Below are 21,571 nucleotides of genomic sequence, written 5' to 3'. Positions count from 1 at the left end.
TGCGTGGGGGCGGACGGGCAGGAGGGGTGTGGCAGTGGGGGGAGTCCCTCTCTCGCCTCACGTTACCTCCCCCTGCTGTAATTGCGGCCCACTGCCAAGACCATGAGCTACACCTCCTACGACATTCCTTAGGAGAGTTAGGATTTCAATTGGCCCTTCTTCTGAGCTCCCTCCCTCCTTCCTTCCAGAATCCCTCCAGACCACTGCAGACATGGTTCCCAGAAGCAGTGCCCACCAATTTCCCACAAGGTATCCACTCTAAAGGCCTTCTTCATCCATGTCTTCTCCTCAGGGGAACCCGAGTCCAGCCGTGAGACATCCTTTCACTCATTCACCCTGAGCCCCTCTAGCTTCCTCCAGGTCTGGGACCGGGTGGAGGAGGCTCCGTCCAGCCAGCCCTCCCCACCGTCAGAGTCCACCTCCCCAGGAGAGCCCTGCAGCGCTCGGGTCTGCCCCCTCCCCACGCACCAAGGGCAGTGGACACACGGCCTCTGAGGCTCCTGCCATTCTGGTCAGATTCTCCTTCCTTAAGCCCCTGGATGTCGAGGATGACTGAATTGGTCCTCCAGTTCCTGTGGTCCCCGCCCAAGCCACACCTGCCTCCCAGGAGCAAGCCCAAGCTGTGCCGGGGGCGGGGTGCAGGGTTGCCCCTCCCCAGTCATGACTCTGCCACTGAAATAGGTGCCACCCTGTGCCTTGGAGCCATCACCAGGAAGGGCCTCAAGAAGCTGGAGTCAGCAGGAGATTAATTAATCAAAACCTGAACACATCTGTCGTTAATTAAGTCTATGCCAAGGGTTAACTCTTCTCTTTCTGGACTTCCCTTCTCCTTGGTGGGAAGAGAGAAATCATGGTGGGGGGTTGATGCCCCTCTTCCTTCCTCCCCTCGCTGAGAAGCATGGATGAGGGAGGGAAAAGGGGAGGGGCCCCAGAGGGCAGGGTAGCCTCATCCATCTGGGGGCTTTGTAGGGGGTTTGTGGGGACTGTCTGCTTTTCACTACGGACGTTACTCCTCCGGGGCCCTGAGGAAGTCTGAAATGAACAAACACCTTTATTTACAGCAACAAATAGAACAGGCCCTCTCCATTCCTGCCTTCTCCCCTTCCAGTCTATTCTGTAAGGTTCCCCCTCCCGCCCTGCCCCAGGTCCAAGCCCAGCCCTGCTTCGCGCTGGGGTCACTATATGGGTCAGCACCCCACCCCCAAAAGCCCAGGAAAGGAGACCAGGGAGGGGCTTGGCTGCGGGCAGGGCGGGGTGTCTCTTTTCACATTTTGCTGTGCTCTAAGCCCGGGGCGGCAGCGGGGGGCGGGCACCGGGAGCAGGGAGAGGTAGAGAAGCGCACAGCTCCGCCTCCTCACGTTCCTGCCCTTCCCCCAGCTTTCACAGTGTTCCGCGGCCCGGCAGCTGGGCCAGGAGCGGTTCCCACACTAACCCTCTCCTCCCAGGTCCCAGGTAACCAGCAGGGGGACGGGCTCTCTGCAGTGGGCCCAGCTCCCGTGACTGAGGTGGCCTCGGGGCGCCCCTTTTCTCACTGGGCTGGGTTCTGAGAGGTCACTGGGTGGAGGAGGGAGGACCAGGGGGAGGGGGCTGATCAAGCTTTGTGCGACAGCCCTGGGGCCGGCCCCCTCTAGGACGACCGTGCGGGAACCGGCGGGTCAGGAGGAGAAGCACAGGCCGCAGCACTCCATGCAGATCTCCAGGCAGTCGGCCGACTCGCAGCAGGCGTCCAGGATGCCGCAGTCCAGGTCGCAGGGCAGGTCGCAGTCGGCGCACTCGCCGGAGCCGCAGCAGCAGCAGCAGAGGCATGAGTCCTCGGAGCTGCAGGAGCCGCACGTGGCGCAGTCCAGGACAATGTTGCACAGCGTCAGGAACTCGCAGAACAGGCAGGACAGGATGCAGTGGACGCAGCAGTCTGCGGTGGGGGGTGGGGGGCGGGGGCAGGGCAGAGGGAGCAGGGTGAGATGCCTTGGGGCAGGGGACCCAGCCACAGCGCGTTCACTGCGTGCTCAGTGCTCGCAGCGAGTGAAGTCGTGCGGTCAGTAGCTCCGTGAGGTGGGGACTGGGAGGCGCCCTACTAGGGCACCGCCAGAGACTTACACACAACTGCGTGGTAGGTTGCAGAGTGAGGGTTCTGCACGGCAGTCTGGATCCTGAGCTCCTGCTCCTAGCCCTCCTTAGTCACTTTAAGTGCTGGGCATGAATTAAACTCATTTAAACTTGCAACAACTCCATGAGGTGGGGCTATTAGCCCCACTCTACAGATCAAGAAACCGAGGAAGAGAAGCCACTCCAAAGTGTAACCAGAATCCTCCCACCTGCTCATCTCTGCCAGGGCCACTGCTTCCCCACTGCCTCTCCATCCCCCTCCCTGGACCTCCAGCCACCTACCCCGCACACAGCAGGTCCCCTTGTACAGCTTTGGTGGGACTCTGCGTCTCCAGTGCTCAGAACCCTCCAGTGGCTTCTGCCTCACTGGGAGTAAAACCTAAAAAGCTCAGAGTGGCCCCCATGGCCTTATGTGATCCGGTTCCCTCCCTGACTCTGTCCCCCTGTATCACTGCTATGGCTTCCGGTCTCAAAGGCACTCCCCCACCCCACCCCCAGCCTGGAATGTTCTTGCTCCAGGTAAACTCTCTGCCCCCTCCCCGCCTCCTCCATTGCCCAAATGCCACACTCATCAATAATGTAGCCTGCCTGCCCCAGCCCAGCAGCCCCGCCCCCTTGCCTGGCCTCCTTTGCCTGTCCCCACTAGGACTTACCACCTTCCACGGCACTACACAGCTTTCTCCTCCGCCTAAAATGTAAGCTTCACAAGGACAGGCATCTTTGTCCGTTTGGCTCACTGATATATTGTCCCTAGAACAGTGGCTGACACATGTAGGTGCTGAGTACATAAATGGTAAGTGATTTACTACATAAGCTCTCCTTTGGGCACCCAGCTGATAAGTAGTGGAGCTGGGACCCAAACCCAGGCAGGCTGGCTCTGGAGTCCACACCTGGAAACGCTCAGTGCGCTGCCAGGATGCTGAGCTGGCATCCCTGTCAGGGGCCAGGCCAAGGGCAGAGTGTCCAGCCCCCAGTAGGCGAGCCCTGGGCACAGGCTGCTGGTCCTGTGGGAGTCTCGCCTTGTGCAGGAGGGCGATTCCCCAGCCCCTTCTGGTGTGGAGGGAGTGGGGCTCTGTGCAGCTGGGACCCCTGCGATCTGCCTGCACACTGGTAAGGGAGTTCCCTTCCAAGGCAAATCTGATGAGGTCACTGCCTTGTTTAAAACCCGCAATGGCTCCTTATGGCCCCTGAGCTCCTGTCTCACCTCCCACCTCTTCTCACCTTGAACTTTATAATCTGGACACAGTAGCCATTTCTCACTTCTACGCTAATGCCCCTTCTCCTCAACCTTTAAAGCTTGCTCAGATTCCTCCAGAGCCTTCCCAGACTTGCCTCCTCGGCTTTCCAGGCAGGAGTGGGTGTCCCCTGTGTTCTCATAATACCCCATGTGCGGCTTCATCACTATCTTTATCACAACATATGGTGGTTACCTGCTGTGTTTCTCTCACGAGAGCTTCAGCAGGCCGTGGACTGGGTACCCAGCACACAGCACAGTGCCCACTACACTTCAAGTGAATGAATATCTCTTTCATAAATTAACTGGGCGGAATCTGCTCTGCAGGGTGGGAAAGTTTGTGAATACATTATGTGCAAATGTGTGCACTGAATCCTGTTTGCAGAGGACCAGGCCAGAGTCCCCTAACATGGACAGGAATCACTTAAAAATTCTGGGGTAAAGGTCAAGCACCACAGAGCCACAGGCAGTGAGACACCCGTGCTGAGCTGAAGCCTGGTGGGGAGGGGGCGCTGGCTGCCCAGCGCGGCCCTGCAGAGGGCCTCTGTGTTGCAGGGACAGCGTCTGGTGTCTGGGTCTGCCGGCCTCCCACTGCACCTTGCAGCCCCTGCCCCACCCCCAGGTAAGCATGTGATGGTGTATTGTCTCATTCTGCTAGGTGTTCTGCTCTCACTAAACGCATGGCCCACTCCTTGAAGAAAATTTCTGTTTCCAGAAACAGGGTGGCTTAAGCTGGATCAGCCCAGAAGGCTCCATTTCCTCCTTACAGAAACTCTGGGAGAGCAGGGGTGGGAAGGGGTTGGCCTTGAGAAGGCAGACGTGCCTTGGTTTATCTGATAACCTTCGCAAAGTTCTCAGATTTGAGTCTTGCATCAGACTCCCTGGAAGGCTTGTTAAGTCTAGGCTCCTGCCTCACCCAGAGGCTCAGATCCGGTGGGGTCAGCGTGGGGCTGGGGCCGCACTTGTGACCAGAAGCCGGTGAAGATGCTGCTGCTGGGTCATGCCTCGAGAAGCTGGCTTTGGAGGCCCGTGGGAGGGAGAAGCGGGGCACTTACCTTCCTGCGCCTGGAGGGGGATCTGGGAGGCAGCAGACTTGGTGCTGCCCTTGCTCTTCTTACTGCCCTGGCTGGCGAGAGACGGGTGAGTCTGCAACTTCCGGTGGGCCTTGGGGCCACCCAGGGCACCGTTCCCCGCGCGCCTGGCGCCGCCCAGCTCCGAGGGGTGGCCAGAGCCATTTGCCAGTAGTGGGGTGCAGCCCAAGGTGCTCCCCTGAGGCTGGCCTGGGGAGACGATCAGAAAAAACGATGGGGGCCAGGCGGAGGGCTGCCCTGCTGTGCTCTGCTCCTGCCTGCTTTGTTCTGACGCACACCACAGTTCGCCTGTCTGGGCCTGTATTCTGCAGATGAGGAAACTGAGGCCTAGAGCAGAACAACTTGCCCAGAGGCACACCATGAAATATCGGCAGGGTTGAGCCTGCCCCCAGCTCTTGAGCCAGTGCCCGTTCAAGAAAAAACAGAGGTGCAAGAGGGGCTCAGAGCCTTGGACCCCACCTTCCTATCCCACATGAAATCCATTCTCCTGCTCTTGGGGTCCTGGGATTTGGGCAAGAGCGGTGGCAGTTGGGGGAGGGACAGGGACAGTCTGGCTGAGGTGGGGAGGACAGCAGCGAAGCAGTTAACCTTCCCTGCAGCCTCTGCCAAGCCCCCAGCTGTTTTTGCCCTTCGTGCGCTGGGTGAGTTATTAGAAACATCTGTTTGGAGATGAATGCCTGGCTCTGGAATCCGGGGGCTCCGCACAGCAGCCCCTCTATCTCCTGCTCCTCCACGCCCCTGCCCTGGCAGCCTCTGTGGGGCGGCTGGCAGGAGGAGTTTGCCGAGGGGCCCCTGGGGTCTGGGTGGGGAGGGAGAGAAGAAGGCAAGAGGGAGAGCCCTGAGGCTAGGAAGCCCCTCAACCTCCGTGGGTTCCCGTGTCAGACTGAGAAAGCAGACTTCAGTTTTGTCAGTGAGGTGCAGGGAAGCTGGCCCCAGAGATCTCCCCAAACACCCACCACTTTCCTTCACCTCACTCAGGCTTGCTCACGAGAAAGGCACAGCGCTGTGCAGGGAACATGGGGCAGGTGTGTGAGAGCTGGGTGAGGAGACGGCGAGGGGAACGGGACACGCTCTGGGGCCCCACAGCTGCGCAGGGCAGGACCTGGGCAGGGGCCTGCGACCCTGAGTGAGGGCCTCTGTAAATAGGGGGAACTTCCATCCCTTGGGTCTGGACCCCCAGCTCCCTCCAGGCCTGGCCTCTGTGTTTGAACTGTGGTAGCAGGAGATGGGGGAGGGGTGCCTGGAGACTGGGGAGAGGGGGAGGCAGCCTCAGTGCCATGCCAGAGGGGCTGGGCCTCTGCTCATGGTAGTAGTCACACCACTGAGCACTTACTGCATGCCAGCCACTCGGCTAAGCCTTTGACCTGCTAATTATTCTCTCACTGGATCCTCTCAGTATCTCTACAGGGCTGTGTCCTCCCTTACAGATGAGGAAACTGCGTCCCAGAGAGGTACAGTAACTTGTCCAAGGTCACAGCTAGTGTCAGGGGTGGGCCAGCCTAGAGGCTAAGAGCTGAGACCAGGGAGGCAAGGCATGGGCCGAGGTTGGGAGACAAGGGACTGGGGAATAGGCTGCTACTATTGCAACGACTGTTACACTTACAGCTAGTAGTTTACATGTTTTGAGCTGTTACTGGTGCCAGACACAGCGCTGAGAGCTTCGTGTACAGCAATGTCTTCAGGCACTACCACAGATCTATTATTAGGCCCATTTCACAGATGACAAAACTGAAGCCCAAGGAGGTTATAACTTGCCAAGTTCCCACAGGGGCAGGGGTGGAGATTGGGATAAGGAGCAGAGGACAGGTGGGGAGTCTGGGGACAACGGGAGACGGGCCTGTGGAGAGGCTCCCCGCCCGAAGCCTTCTGCCCTGAGGCGTGGCTGGTGCCTGCATCCGGGTAAACAGGGGTAAGGCCATGGGAAGCGGCCAGGCCTGAATCATCACAACCCACCTCTTGGCCCCACGGGGGTGACTGAGCTGAATCCTTGGCCAACCTCAGTGCCCCTTGCCCCGCTGCCTAAACATGGCACAGAGACCAGAGGGCGGGCTTGTGTGGTGAGCTGAAGGCCCTGGGGGGTGTGGGCAGACACAAAGCTTGCCTGTGGCCATAGCTGAGAAGTGAGCATGGGGACTGAGTCACAGAGCAAATACTTAAGGCCCACAGACACAGGAGTGACTGTCCAACGCCCACCCAGGCCCCTATTCTGTGGCCACTGCGCTGACCTCTTTCTCTCAGTGCTGCCCGTGGGCGTGTCTGGAGGAGGCAGAGGGCAGCGCGCTAGCAGGGTTTAGTAACCCTGACTTCCAGGGAGTCTGCCTTCGCCCCAGATGCCCTGCCTGAGGGCGGCTCCCTGCTCCAGCCGGGCAGAAAGGCGTAGGAAAGAGCACTGGGTCAGGAGACCTTAGTCCCCCAGCTCAGGGGTGAGTGGGTCTCTGCGCCTCAGTCTCCTCATATGTAAAATGGGTTTCATGGTGGCTAGGCTGCCTCACTGCAGACTGATTTACAGAGCACGTGGGATCACTAGGGGAAGGAAAGTTGTGAAGTCCAACTGTGTCTACAGATTTGAGGTATCTTATTCACAATTACAAAATAATCCTGACTGCCCCTTCCGTGCTTTTGAGGGTGAAGGTGGAGAATCCTCTCCCTCCCAGGACCTCCTTGGAGACCTGGAGCCAAGCTTAGGAATGGAGCTGGATTTTGCTCCTTTCTGCCAGTGGGGACTGAGTGTCTCCTTTCTTTTGCCCTGGACAGCCTGAAGGGTGTTGCTGTGTCTGCCTGTCCCCGCCCCTCCCTCTTCCTGAGGGGAGGGCGCCTCTTTCCCTGCAGCCTCACACTTTCTTGTCCTGAACCATGTGGCCTGGAGCCTGTGCACACTCCTTTTGAACTAATTTTATACTAATCATTTTGTACATGGAGACCTTCTTCCCAGACAGAAAGAACAGTGACAAAGTGTCATATGCCTCTCCACTGCCCACTTCCAGGCCCTGGCCCTGTGCTAGGTCCTCAAGGGCACCCACTGCAGTTTTGCAAGCCCACCTGGATTGGATTCCCCAGTGCAATCCCTATTGTTACCACCCCAACCCCCTGGGCCCCTAGGACTCACATGTCACAGCTTCTGTGGGGACATCGAGGTCAGTGCTGTCCAGGACCTGGGGGGCCCCAGGGTCATTGCCTTGGGGCATGGAGGGTGCCGCTTCTTCCAGGAAGCCCTCTTCCAACACTACCTCCACAGGGTGAGCGGGTCCTGTTCCTACCTCCAGCCCAGGCAGGAGGGGTGGGGTCTGGGCTAGGGGAAAAAGCAGATGACCATGGTAGTTTCCTGGCACCCTCTTGCTTGCTTGCCTTGGTCCCCTTGCTGCAGCCCAGAATGCCTTGAGCCCTCATTCGTGGTCTCTTTGTACAGTTACCCAGCCCTTACCCTATCTGGCAACAGTGCCAGACTCCAAAATAGACTCCCAAACCACAGTGCATGAGTGAGCAAGGGGTTGTGTGTGTGCGCCCATACACGCGTGTGCCTGTGTGCGTGTGTGGTGTCAGGAGGGAAAGGAGAAAAGGAGAAATGCAGTGTAGGAGAGAACAGACAGGTGGTCAGCTGTGCAGAGATAGGGACAGGCACCAAGAGTGACAGGGAGGAAGGAAGAATCAAAGGGACAGTGGAAGGTAGAAGCAAAGAGATAGAGCATCAGAAGGCGGGGGCCTGGACATGGAAGGGGAGAGTCCCAGCAAGCCAGTGACAGACAGCCCACGACAGGAGGGACTCGGCAGCAGCGTGAGAGGCAGCGATGGAGAGAAAGATAAAGACAGGGTCAGAGGCAGAGGCGAAGGAGAGGCGAACGTGATCTAGACTGAGCGAGCGGGAGACAGACAGTGAGAAATTGGGTTGGGAGAGAGAGAGCGAGAGCAAGAGTCAGAGGAAACCTGGGGTGAGGAGAAGGCTGAGGCCTGGCGCGGAGGGGCTACGGGCCGGAGGAGAGACAGGGAGAGGACAGGAGGCTGGGAAGAGGCGGACCGCAGCCACATGTAATTACAGTGACCAACTCGGCCCTCTCTGCACGGTGGGCGGAAGGAAGGAATGGAGCCACCTTCAAACCCACAGCTCCCAAGGCGGCAGGGCTAGGACTCGGGCCCCCTGGGCCCAGGGGAAAAGTTAGGGGGATGGGTGGTGGAGGAGGGAGGCAGAAAGTGGCCCCGGTTCCCATGCCCTCAGTCACTGGGTGTGGGAGGCAGGGGTGGGACAGGGAGCAGGGGGTGAAATCGGGGGTCACAGGGCCAAGGGCAAGGCCCCGCAATTAGAGGGTGCAGGGTGCAGCCCGAGCCTCTCCATCAGACCTCACGTGTGCAGGTGGGGTGACAGGGGCCTCAACAGGGTGCCCCCACGTGCCATATTGGGAGAGACATAGAAACAAGACACTCGGAGGGACACCGAGACCAGAAGGGCACAGGGAGAGGAGAGGGACTCAGGGAGACAGAGAGGATGGTGAAACCCGCCCAGTAAAACATCCACAGCCGCACACACATACCACAGAGCCTGAGAGAGGCACGCAGAGGGACGGAGGGGCAGAGGCAAAGACTAGACTCTATGGAATAGAAACAAATCAACGATGAAGAACAGAGGAGCTGACATATGGGGTCCTTCTCTAAGCTGTCCCCAGATGGTGGGGCGGGGACAAGAGGAGTGGGAGATAATTAAGGGTGGGCACACAGGTCTAAAGGATGGGGCATCTTGAAGGAGGGGATGATCCACGGGCTCAGCTGCTTCCCTGGGCCCTGAGCATCCCCCTGCAGCTCCTGACCCTCAGAGATGCCTGTGCAATCTTTGTTCCGAAGACCCTGGTCTCCCATGACCGGGAGGACAGGGCCCCAGAGGCCCCAGCACAGAGAGCAGCAGGCCGAGCAGACGGGCTCACGCCTGCCCAAAGAAGCCACGGGCTCTTCCCGGAGCCAGGAGCCAGGTTGGGAGGTGAAAGGGGCTGGGACTCTTGCGACTCCTGGAGGACACCGGAGTTCTGCGCTGAGAACCTCTCATGGTGCCCACTGGGGCTCCGTGGAAACAGGGGCCGGGTCCCTCCAGCCCTGCCGTGCTTTGTGCCCGTGGAGGACCGGGTCACCACCTGGGCTAAGGAGAAAGAAGTCAGTGGCTTTTGGAAGATCACAAAGCTGGGATGGGGGGTGGGGGCCAGGCAATGGAGATGACACCCAAGAAGGAGCGATGCCAGGTAGCGCTCTCCTAGCCCAAGCTGGTCTGCAGCAGACTGGACAAGACTTTCAGGGCTAAGATCCCAGGTTGTGCATGAAAGAGGGAGGCTCAGGGCTGGGGTCCTGACTCCCCGGAAAGCACTGGGCCTGCCCGGCTCCAGCCCCCAGCCTGAACTGGGAGGGCTGACCCTCCCGTGGGATGAGATGAAAAGGCCTGAGGGCAAAGCTGCAAGACGCAAGCTCGGGTTTTGACCGGTTACCAGCGTGGGCAAGTTGCCGAGACTGGGGTTGCCTTGTGTGAGGAGGGGGCTTCCTGACACTCAGGGTTTCAGAGAGGAGTGACATCTCAGCAGTGTCCTGGCCTGCAGGGACCATTCAGAAACCCTCCCCACTGACCCACCCACCTAACTGCCCTCCCTTTCTCCTCCCTCTCTCCCTCTCTCCCTCCCTTCCTTCCTTCTTTCCTGTGGTGGTTGGTTTAACATTTACTAAGCAGCTACAGTACATCTGTAACGTCAAGCACTGGTAGAGCAAATAAGACAGGTCACTGCCTCGGGGGTTCTCCTGCAGGGTGAGGTGTGGGGCAGCCACACACACCGAGGGGCAAGAAAGACAGCAGGGAGATCTCTAAGAACTGGGGAAGCACAGAAAATGGGCCTTTATCCCAGCGTGTGTGTGTGTCTGTGTGCACACTAGGACGCTTCCTGGAGAAGGCAATGCCCACACTGGATCTTGAATAGGTCAGCCAAGAAGCAGAGAAGGCCTTTTCAAGAGGAGCCGCAGCAACCGAGACTGCAGGGGGAAAGCTGCAGCACGAGTGAGGGAAATGGCCATGCGTGATGCTGTTGAGGCCGTCCACCTAGAACCACAGCTGGGGCCTAGTGCGCCCTGGTGGTCACTTCCCGGGCCTTCCCCTGGGGTCACAGGGTGCACAGGGGTGACCCTGTCCGTCCTGCAGTGGAAGGGGCCAGACTGCAGCTCTCTGGGCTGCCAGGGTTGGAGAGGGAGGAAGGCGAGAAAGAGGGGTTAGGGAGGCTGGTCCCCATCTCCGCCCTCCTCTCAGTGTCACCACTCTCTGGGCAGTCTCTTCTAACGGTCATGGAGAGGGCTGGCGACCTCCGGTCTGGAGGGAGCAGGAGAGCATAGAGAGCACAGACTATGACCGGCTGTTCCAGGGTGAGCATCAGACCTCTTGAAAAGAAGCCAGGAAAGAGAATCCAGTTTAGGCATTTTGACCTAGAAACACAAAGGGACAGTTCTCCTGGGGTCAGGAGGGGCAGCGGCCGGAGGGAGCCACACTGAGGGCAGGAGAGGAAACTGCAGAGCGCCCAGAGACCCGCAAGCAGAGGGAGGAGGCACAGAAGTGGCCCGGAGGCCTGCTCTGTGACTGAGATGCTGCCCAGAGGGCCCCAGTGCCAAGATGCTGGACCAAGAGCCAGTGCTCTCACCAGGGCACGTGGAGCAAAAGAGCCAGACAAGAGGAGGAACCCAAGTGCTCAACCGACAAGGGATGGAAAGACCCCAGTTTTCCTTCTTGTGACCGTGAGGCCCTGCTGCCAGCCACCGAAGGGAGAACATCTCTGAGGAAACCCCCGGAGGGATGTCCAAGAGGGTAGAAATGTGGAGGGGCTGGGGAGAGGGGTGCCCAGCAAAGGCCAAGGGCTGCCATGTGGACGTGCAACTCCTGTTCTGCATAAAGGCGCCTGCCCAGGGGGGCAGGGTCTGGAGGCCCTCGCCGTGGCCTGACCCCCTGGAGCTGCCGTCGGCCCAGCCAGCTGCGCACCTGCTGCGTGCCCCAAGGCCACCTTTCCCTAATGTGCACAGAGGGCCGTACCTGCTGGTGGCATGCTGAGAAAAGCCCCAGCCTTGTGCCTCTCTCAAGGGTCCCCATCTACAAGCGGGACACACAGAAAGGCAACAGCCCCTTTGCCTCGATAGATCTCACTCCCACCACAGGATGAGGGGGCTGGTCAATGTCCCAGAAGAGACTGGAAAAATCGTGTTTACATTCATCAGCCCAAGAGGGAAGGGTGGGAGACCCACAGTCTCAGTAGGGACCTTGTGGGCTCCCTCTGCCTGCTGCCCACCAAGTCGAGGGGTACTCCTGGATGGAGAAGTGGGCGGAGCTCTTCCAAGTGGGATGGGTTCACTCCCAGCCTGGGAAGCGCCGGTGGGTCCGTTCTGAAGCCCCAGTGCCTGACCCCTCACACCCAGACTTCTGCTCGTGGACAGCAGATGTGGGCTTCTCCCTTGGAGCTCTGGCCATCTCTGGTGAGAGTGAGCGAGGATCCGACCTGCTCCGAGAGTGGTGGCTGATATCGGCCTGATATTCGGGGCTTCAGTCTAGATCTTCAACCCGGTTAGCGGACGAGGATCCCACGTTTCGGGCAGACGGACACGTCCACGGCCCCAGGCTCTGTGGCCGACCCACCCATGCCCATGCCTAGATTGTTTCTTTTGACCAGAAGGCCCTACCCCTCCCTCCTCCCACTCCCCAAATTCAACCCATCCTGCATAATCCAGGTCAAGCTTAACCTCTTCCTCCAGGAGCCTTCCCTGACCCCTGAGCCGACTGTCCCTCCTATGAGTGGCCCGCCTACTGAGAACTTAGCACAAGCACCCATTGTCAGTTATAACTTGGTACTGACGTCCTGGCTCCACAGACTGCAGCCTCCCTGGCTCGCTAGCTTGGGGTGGTGTCAGCGTTCATCTCTGCACTGGGTGGGTCCTCAGCACACGTTTGCTGGAGAGGACTGAGCTCTGGAGCTCTGAATGGCCCAGACCAGAGGAGAGAAGGTGAGATGGCGAGGACTTGGGGTGGCACCTGGCTCTGGGCCCCAAGAAGGTAAGAATGTGGACTCTCTTGATACTTAGTTGTGACACACTGGTCACAGTCCTAGGCCACCAGGCTGAGGGCTGGGGAGAGAGGGCCTGAGCTGGCCAGCTAGGCTGGGCTGGGTTGGTTTTATTTTAGCTCTGAAGGCTCCAATTCCCCAGGAAATTCAATTTAGAACCAAGAGCAGGAATGTGACGCCCCAGTGCTGGGGCAGAAATCTGCGGTGGGTTAGGGAGCCAGGCTCTGGGGAGAGGCCACTGGGGGAGCCAAGGGAGTGGGGGCTTGGCCACCTGCCCCAACCGGAGCTTCCCTGAGTCCCCTTCACCCCATTTTCGTCTTACTAGGCTGAGGGAGGGGCTGACCTGCTCCCTGGCTGTCAGGCCAGCAGGGCCCCCTGAGGACAGCACCTTGGCCTTGCTGTGCTGTCAGGGCTCAGCGGGGAGTGTGGGGGACTCTGGTCCCGGACTCAGGCGTCTGTGGGGTTTTGGCTGGGTCTCCTGCGGTTTGGGCTTCCTGGGCAGCAGCTCATTCTCCCAAGGCGGCAGAGCCAGGCCTCCTCGTGTTATGAAAGCCACATTGTCTGGCCTGGCCCAGCCTGGGGAGGGGGCTCACAGGAGCACTGGGGGGCCTCAAGTTACAGCCCAGGGCTTAACCCTCCGGTGGCCCACCTGGCCCTTGTCCCCTGCCCCAGCACATTTTAGCCCCTCCTCTCCCTTTGGGGCTGAGAACGGGTGGCACAGGGAGAGGATCTTGGAAAGGGGCGGTGGAGGAGAGCAGAGAGAACAGATAAGCAGAGGAAGAAGGCAGGGAAGTGGGAGGATAGGCGAGAAATAGGAGGCAGAGAAAGAGAGGAGGGGAGCAAAAGAGGAGGGGCGAGAGACTGAGAAGGAGAGAGAAGGTCCCCAGACACAGAAAAAGCCTTCCCAGCCCCTGCCTTTAGCTGTCTCCAGGCTGAAGAAGCTCAGTCCTTAAAGGAGCTCATTGCCCAGAAGACCCTGCTCTAGGGGCCTGTAGAGAGGAGAGAATCTGAGGGTTAGTGGGGATGTGCAGCAGGCTCATTAGTGCCATTCATTTGCTGGCCCCTGGCCAGACATCTCCACCTGTCCTCACTCTGCTCTGGGAGACCCCCTCCCTCCACAGCCCCAGGTGTCCAGATTGCCATCTTCCTCACAGGTACACCTGGGGAGCTGAGACAGGCCTCTCCAAGCAGACAGACAAGCCCCTACGGGCGTTCGTGGAGACTGAGGCCAGAGAGGGGAAGGAACTTGTCCAAGGCCATGCAGGGAATTTGTGTCAGAGGTCTAAGACCAGACTGTCACTACTCAGAGAATCAAAGGGTGGGAGGGGAAAGGGAGAGTGGGGGTGGGTGAGGGGAAGGCAGAATTAGATGGACCTAGAGCTGGGGTTAAAGTCACAAAATCTGGGCAGTGTTCTTGCACCCCAGCCCTGTGCCCTGAGCAAATCCCAGAAGTCCCCGACTTCTCCCTGACCCTGTGTTTCACTGTGGGCCTCAGCTCGTCTGCACGGCGAGGAGGACTGAGAGCCGAAGCCCGCAGAGTTCCCACCTCAGGGAGCCACAAATCCTCCCTGCCAGGGAGTCTCCTGCAGGAATCCTGGGGAGGCTGCAGGCCCTGTGAGCCAGGAGAAGGGGCGCGTGTGTGAGCAGGGTAGGGGCAGCGGAGACTGGCCAGGCCCCGGTGGGGAGGACGGCGAGGGAGGCAGATGGCAAGGAGGGGAGGGGCAGGGTCCTGTGGTCGCTTTAGGCGGACAAAAGTTTTCGGGAAGCGCTGGGCTCTGGCTGGGTTGGGGGAAGGGAAGTTAAGATTCAGACACCCCCACTCCCGCCTGAGGCCCCCATAAATATTTACACACTGGGCAGAAACGGCTGGGACACAAATCCCAGTCGGACAGACACTGCGGGGTGTGTGTGTGTGTGTGTGTGTGTGTGTGCGTGTGCGCGCGGTGTTGGGAGTGGGGGGTGTTAGAGCCAACTTGGCGCAGCCGCCGCCTGCGTTCGGGCCCTGCCCCCATCACCCCAGCGCTCCATTCTCTTTGGACCCCGTCCCCGACAGCCATACCCCTTGCCCCCATTTCCACCCAAGCTCCCCGAAACCGTCTCCTCGAGTCTCAGCGAGAAGCGGGGGCGGAATTAACCCACCCCCGGGCTGCTACCCAACTCCTTTCCAGGCTTCCTCCCCAGCACCTCTCGTACCTGGGTCCGGGGCCGCGCTCGGGGCTTCATGGGGCGCGTCGCAATGAGGGGGGTGCTGGCCACTCACCTGGGACATCGGCCCGGGATCTGCGGAAAAAGAGAGCTCAGCAGGCCGGGCCGACTTACCCCTCTGCGTGCGGGGAAAGGGGTACTGGCAAAGGGTATCCAGCCGCAGGCGTGCGCCTCCCCCTGTTCCAGTCCGCCGCCGACTAACTTACTCGTGCAAGCTGCGTGCTCCTCTTTCGACCCTCCAGGATCACGCCGCGGGGCCTGCCATGCGCGCCTGCCCAGCGCGCCCCCGCCAAGGGGCCACGCAGCTCCCCGGTGCCCGCCCCGCGCCCCCTCCCCTCTCACTCACGCCGCTCTCTCTTTTCGGCGCCAGCTCTCGCCGTGCGCCCCCTTCCTTCTTCCTCTTCTCTCTCCGGCCCCCACGCTCCTCCCCTGCTCGCCTCCCTTCCTCCCCGGCCCACCCTCTCCCTGTCCCCTCCTCGTCGTCCCGGTCGATTCCCGCCCCGCCCCTCCCCCCCACCGCGGCTTCCCTTCCCCCGCGCGGGGCTCGGCGCTGCCTGGGCCGGACACGTCTGTCCGCGGGGCGCCGCGGCCCGAGCCCCCACAGGAAGCTGGCTCCGCGCGTTTCCTCCGCGCTGGCAGAGTTGGGCCCCAGTCTCCCCAAATCTCCGCCCCCAGGCCCGGAGCCCCGAGGGGCTGCAGAGGGGGCTGCGCGTTCTCCTTCGCCTGTCCGAAAAGCTGCAAAAGTTTGAGGGAAGTCAGGAGAACAAGCGAGAGAAAGCACTGTGACTACATCCACCTCGGGCTAATTGTCTGAATAACTGTGTTCTGAGCCCTCAAGTCTCCATGCCCCACAGATGGGAGGGACCAAGCTCCTCTGGCACCCTTTACCCACCCCCTCCCACCCGCTCGGCGTCCTAAGCCGGACGCCGGGGGTCCGGGGCTCACAGGCGTCGAGCCCACCCGGCCAGAGGTCGTCCCTCCGGGAAACCGGGCTGGTGACTAGCTAGCTTCCCGAGCCCGCCGGCGGTCCTGAGCATCCCCGGTCCCCCCAGCCCCCGCGGGCTGTGCGTGGGAACTTGGTTCAGAAAACCAACTTTGGAGGCGAAAAGAACTTCTCCGAGTTCAGCCTTTCTTTTGGCTCCGGCCTGGAGTCCGAGGCCTTCCAGACTGCGGGTGCGCGGGGGAAAGGGGAGAGAAGGGGCCCTTCCAGGCGGGGACAGCGGGGCGGCACATCTGGAATTGTGTGCCGCTCCTTCCTTCGGGCCGTGTGGGTGGGAAGGAAGCCGGCGTCAGGCAGCCCGAGGGGGCTCAAGGACCCTAAGGCCCGCGGGCTGGGGCTGGGGCGCTCCGTGAGACGATCCCCCACCCGGTGGGGCCGCCCGCTGGGATGACAGCGTCTCGGCCACACTTGACCGGGCCGCCTCGGAGCCGCGTCTGGGCTCTCCGCCACGAGGGCCAGTGAGCAATTAGGGAGGCGGCGGCGCCGGGCCAGTTCTCCCAGTCCGGAGGAAGCAGGAGGTGGGGGTGGGTGGGCGGGGAGGCTCGGACGCCGAAGGCCGAGGGGGCCGAGCGAGGGGCTCCCCCAGCCCGCGCAGTCGCTACTCACGGCGCTCGAAGGCCCTCGCGGCTCCGTCTCTGTCAGGCTCGCCGTGGCCCCCACGGCGCCCGTCGCGCTCTTGCCTCCCGGGCCCGGGTCCCCGAGATGAGCCCAGGTGGCTGCGGCCGGAAGAGGGGTCCCGGGCCGGGAGGAGGGGGTCCCGCTCCCGGGGCCGGCTGCCTGCTGCGGGGGCCTAGCCTGGCACCCCGGGAGCCAGCCCCGATCCGGCCGCCGTCTGGGAGCTCTGGAGCTCGGGGCGGACTCCCCCTTCCTGGCAAGGGCTGAGTCACCGAGACACGCCCGCCCCGGGGCTTGGCGACCGCGGCGTGCTTACCGGCTTACCTGGGCCAGGGGGCTGGGCCTCGCCAGACTCCAGGAGTGGAGAGCGGGGTAAGGAGGTGGACATCGTCTCCTGGGCAGCCCCCAGCGTCTCTCTCTCTGCCCCCTCCCCAACCACAGACCCTCGCGCTACACCCCGCCCTCTTCTCAGTGTCTCTCCAGGGCCCGCAAACTCCGGATCAGCCCAGCTCCCCGGCCTCACCGTCCAGAGTCGCCTGCTTGAGATCAGAACCCTCTGAATCTGGCCCGTTACTAACTAAAATGTCTGGTTTGTTGGAAATGTAAAATATGCTTTAAATTTTATCCCACATGCTGGTTATACAAGTGCGCTCACTTTGTGAAAATTCAGCAAGTAGACCTTGACGCTACATGTGCTTTTTTGGTGTGAAGATTACACTTGACTAAAAGTTTTAAAAAATCGACACTGATTAAAAGCAATGTTCCAGGACAGAGCATGGTAGGGTGTGATGGTCAGGCGGTGGGGCTTGGCCAGGGTCCCCCATTCAGACTCCAGCCCTTGGGAAAGTCCCTTCACCTCTCTGAGCCTCAGGAAGGGTGACGGGGTCCTCCCTGTGGAACCCAGTCATGTCACTGGTATCCAGGACCGGGCGGGGGGGCCTGGATAAGTGAGGTAGGTGGGGCGCTCACAGGGGGTGCCATATTGAGCAGGGAGCCGAGATACATAACATTGTTATCCAAAAGTTAAAAACAAAAAACAAAAAACAAGTCAGCACATTGCTGCTCCACCATTCAGCTGCCTGTTCTTATAAATGAAGCTTTATGGGACCAGGATCTAGATTAGGGTGAGGTGACTGAGACAGGGTCATGCAAGTTCAGAGTTAGATCCTGTCTTTATTGGAAATGTTGGCATTTGGTTCATCATGGATTTGGGGAGTATTAATTTTGGTTTTTAGCTATATTGCAGGAAAATTTTCTTATTTTAATGACTAGGTTTTTTGATGCCCCCTTAAGCTTCACACTGAGCCAAGGGCCTTGCTCACTCTAGGCCTCACACCCCTCCTGGTCCCGGCCTGTTGCTCTCCTCCTGCAGGACCTGGCTAGGACCTCCGGATACATGAGGAGAGGCTGAAGTTGCCTCCCACCACACACACAACACTAGGTGGACTGTGCACCCAAGTCCAGTCCACTCCCTCCCTGATGGGCACTGAGTAGGGGACGGGACTCTAATCCCTGTGAAGGAAATGACATGATGGGGTGAGTCCCACTGATCAGTTCAGAGTAAAATGCAAAGTCCTTACGCCTGCCCTAAAGGTCTACAAGTGAGAGGGGCTCTATCTGCCTTGGCCTTTATCTTCCTCACTCATTTCCTTCCCTCCCTCCTGCTTCCTGAGTTTGTTTTTTCAATTCACCTCCTCTGCTGCCTCAGGGCCTTTGCACTTGCTCCTCCCCCTGCACAGCATGTGCTCCCCCTAGATGTTCACATGGTCCCCTTCCTTCTTTCCTTATTTCCTCTGCCAACTCATCACCTTCTCAGGAAGGCCATCCCAGACCCTCACTCTCTGTCCCTCACACCATTTGATTATTCTTCATAGACCTTATCATCACTTTTCCTGTTTGCTTGTTTATTGGTAGAATGAAAGCTCCAGGAGAGAGGGGACTTTGTCTGCCTGCTAGTGTATTCCCTAGAATTGTCCCTGCCCCAAAGAGCTCCATAAGTAGTTCTAGTTTCACACATGGGAAACCAGGTTTCCAGACTACCACCCAGTGCTCTTCCCTCCCTCTTACCCCTAGAGCTCTCCAGACAACCAAGGCTAACAGTGGCCCTGCATAGCTCTCCTGGGCAGTCCTTTCCACACAATGCACTCAGCAGGCCTGGCCTGGCTCCAGCCACTGGCGTCCACCCTGCCCCGGCGTCCACCCTGCCCCAGTGATCAGCAGGCATGTACAGCTCTTCTCGGCTTCCTGTCTCTGGCATGGAGCCAGTCAGCTGGGCTGGGTTCTGCAGCTGGACCACAGCTGTGGTCTCTGCCTTGCCCTGGAGAATGTTGGAGAGCACACAGTGAAGCACCTCCCTGCAGAGGGCTGTGTAGAAGGAGGTGCATTTGTGTGTAGTAGGGGGAGGCTGCTAGGTAGGGACCTCCAGCTCCCTCAGGACTCCCTCCCTGATGGGCACTGAATAGGGGGCGGGACTCTATCCCCATGAAGGAAATGACTTGATGGGGTGAGGGGAGCTTTGAGCCATGGGCCTGGTTCTATCCCAATCTCCTACTCCTGGTGGTGGGAGGTAACCATGGTACGTCCCATTTAGTAACCAGGAGCTGGGTATGCTCTGTCTGCTAGCCCCTTGCTAGATATTCCTAGATCTGTTTCTTCCTTCAGTGCCTACACAGTTATTATCCCCATTTTACAAATGAAGAAACGGAGGCACAGTAAGGTGAGGTAACTTGCCCCTGGCCACACAACTAGTAGTGGATGCCCTGGGGCTTGTACCACACTTTCTGAGGCCAAGCGCAGTATCCAGTCCCTGACACAGCCTTTTGCAGGTACAGAGAACTGGGCTGTTCTTCTTCATGTTCATCCCCAACCTCCAAGCTGGCTGCTGAAGACGGAGACAGGGCCTTTGGTCTTACTGGTAACTGGGGTCCCCGGAACCTGGCCAAGGACAGGGGGAAGAGTGGGGCTGAGTTTGATGTTGTGGAGACTCCGTTTGCATCCCGGTTCAGTCACTCCCACCCAGCTATGCGATTTTGGGCAAATTGTTCGAACACTGTGAGCTCCCAGTTCTGTGTAAACCTGGGGGGACCGTCCCCACTCCTCAGCGGGGGGGGGGGCAGGGGGGGCAACCGAAGGAGCACCTGGAACGACAGCACGGGCTCTCAGGCTCTCGGTGAATGCTAACTCTCGCCCAGCGCTTTCCTCCTGCACACACGCCAGCAGCCAGTGAGCATCCAGGGCACGTCTGTTATTGTGTCTCGTGCACAAACCCTTAGGTGTTACACACTGTGAGGCAGGCACAGCTTACAGTACTTTCCATGAACTAACCAGCTTAATATTTACAATGTTAAATATCAGTTAATATCAAATACCCTATTTCTCAGATTTCACAGAGGAGGAAGCTGAAGCACAGAGGCCAGGCAATGGCTTAAGCTCCGCAGCCTGGGGGGAGGGAAGGGCCCGGGTCCTTACTGACCCTCCACCCCCAGAAAGGACCTCTTCCCCTTCAGCCTCGTGGTAAATTAATGAAATGTGAGCCACTAATCATGTATAAATATCCTCATGCACAACCCCTCCCCCAATTTTTTTTTAGTAATTCAACTTTGTAACAAATATAAATAAACCTGTTAACTTTTTAGGACCATGCCAGCATTTAGATTTTTAAAAAACGCTTTATTTTTTAGAGCAGTTCTAGATTCACAGCAAAATTGGACGGAGAATACAGTGATTTCCCATATGCCCCCGCGTGCAAAGGCACAGTCTCCCCACTATCAACACCGGCTCCAGAGTGCCGCATTTGTTATGATGGGTGAATTCACGCGGTCATGTCACTATCACCCAAAATCCATTGTTCACATTAAGTGTGTTCAAATTTACCCCTGGTGGTGTGCATCATGGGTTTTTGTTTGTTTGTTTTGGACAGAGGGGAAGGGAGAGAGGAAGAGAAGGAGAGAAACATCTATGTGTGGTTGCCTCTCGTGTATCCCCCTACTGGGGACCAGCCATCAACCCAGGCATGCGCCCTGACTGGGAATCAAACCAGTGACCCCTTGGTTTGCAGGCTGGTGCTCAATCCACTGAGCCACACCAGCCAGGGCACATCCGTGGAGTCTTGACAGATGTATAAAAACGCATATCCACCACCACAGTGGCATACACAGTTGTTTCACTGCCCTGATAATCCTGTGTGCTTCACCCACTCGTCCCTCTCTCGCACCCCTGGCAACTATTTATCTTTTTACCACTCTGTACTTTTGCCTTTTCCAGAATGTATATGGTTGGAATCACACACTATGGAGCTTTCCAGATGGACTTCTATGTAATATGTATTTTATGTTCCTCCATGTCTTTTCCTGGCTTGATGGTTCATTACTTTTTAGTATTGAATAATAGTCCATTGTCTGGATGTACCAAGTGTATTTATCCATTTTCCTGGTGAAGACATCGTGGTTACTTCCAAGTTTTAGCAATTATGAATAGAGCTGCATAAATGTTCATGTGCAAGTTTTTGTGTGGACATCTCCTGTGATTAAATACCAAGGAGTGCAGTCACTGGATTGTATGATAACATCATGTTTAATTTCGTAAGAAGCCACCAATGTGTCTTCAAAGCAGCCGTACCATTTTGCATTCCTACTAGCAATGAATGAGAATTCCTGTTGCTCCTCATCCTCATAGCATTTGATGTTGTCAATGTTCCAGATTTGGCCCATCTGAATAGGTGTGTAGTGGTATCTAATCGTTGTTTTAAATTGCTATTCCCTAATGATTTATGATGTTGAGCATCTTTTCATATGCTTGTTGGAATCTGTGTATCTTCTTCAGTGAAGTGTTTGTTCAGGCCTTTTGCCCAATTTTATATTGGGGGATGCATTTTCTTACTGTTGAGTTTTACGAGTTCTTCATGTATTTCGGTGTGCACTTCAGCGCTCTGGCCAGCAGTGCCACCCGGCCAGGGCGAGAGTTCTTCATATATTTTGGACAATGGTCCTTTATCAGATATGTCATTTGCTAATATTCTCTCCCAGCTCATATTCTCACTCTCTTGAAAGTGTCTTTGCAGAGAAGAATCTTTTAATTTTAGTAAAGTCCAGCTTATTAATTATTTCATGGGCCCTTTGCCATTGTATCTATAAAGTCATTGACAAATCCAAGGTCATCTAATTTTCTCCTGTGTGATTATCTTCTAGGAGATTTTTTTGAATCCTCACCCAAGGATATGTTTATTGATTGATATTGAGAGAGAGAGAGAGAGAGAGAGACACACCAG

At 58.1% G+C, this 21,571-nt stretch overlaps 1 protein-coding gene across 2 annotated transcripts; it reads right to left on the bottom strand.

Moving 5' to 3' along the window:
* Nucleotides 1-1,038: 1,038 nt before the first annotated feature.
* Nucleotides 1,039-16,549, bottom strand: MDFI (MyoD family inhibitor). 2 transcript variants are annotated; one of them, XM_045842547.1, is made up of 5 exons: nt 16,297-16,549; nt 14,679-14,765; nt 7,538-7,720; nt 4,396-4,620; nt 1,039-1,912 (listed from the first exon to the last, which is right to left on the bottom strand). In XM_045842547.1, exons 2-5 carry the CDS (start codon nt 14,752-14,754, stop codon nt 1,656-1,658), a joined length of 741 nt encoding a protein of 246 aa, XP_045698503.1. In that variant the 5' UTR covers nt 14,755-14,765; nt 16,297-16,549; the 3' UTR covers nt 1,039-1,655. The 2 variants fall into 2 exon arrangements, with proteins under 2 accessions (XP_045698503.1, XP_045698504.1); XM_045842548.1 differs by lacking the exon at nt 16,297-16,549 and adding an exon at nt 14,897-15,067.
* Nucleotides 16,550-21,571: the final 5,022 nt, after the last annotated feature.

The sequence above is a fragment of the Phyllostomus hastatus genome, unplaced genomic scaffold, assembly GCF_019186645.2.
Source record: "Phyllostomus hastatus isolate PE091 unplaced genomic scaffold, TTU_PhHast_1.1 phas_contig_40, whole genome shotgun sequence".
Taxonomy (NCBI): domain Eukaryota; kingdom Metazoa; phylum Chordata; class Mammalia; order Chiroptera; family Phyllostomidae; genus Phyllostomus; species Phyllostomus hastatus.
The sequence above is the reverse complement of the archived record's forward strand: the minus strand, read 5'-3'. Positions and strand labels throughout refer to the sequence as shown.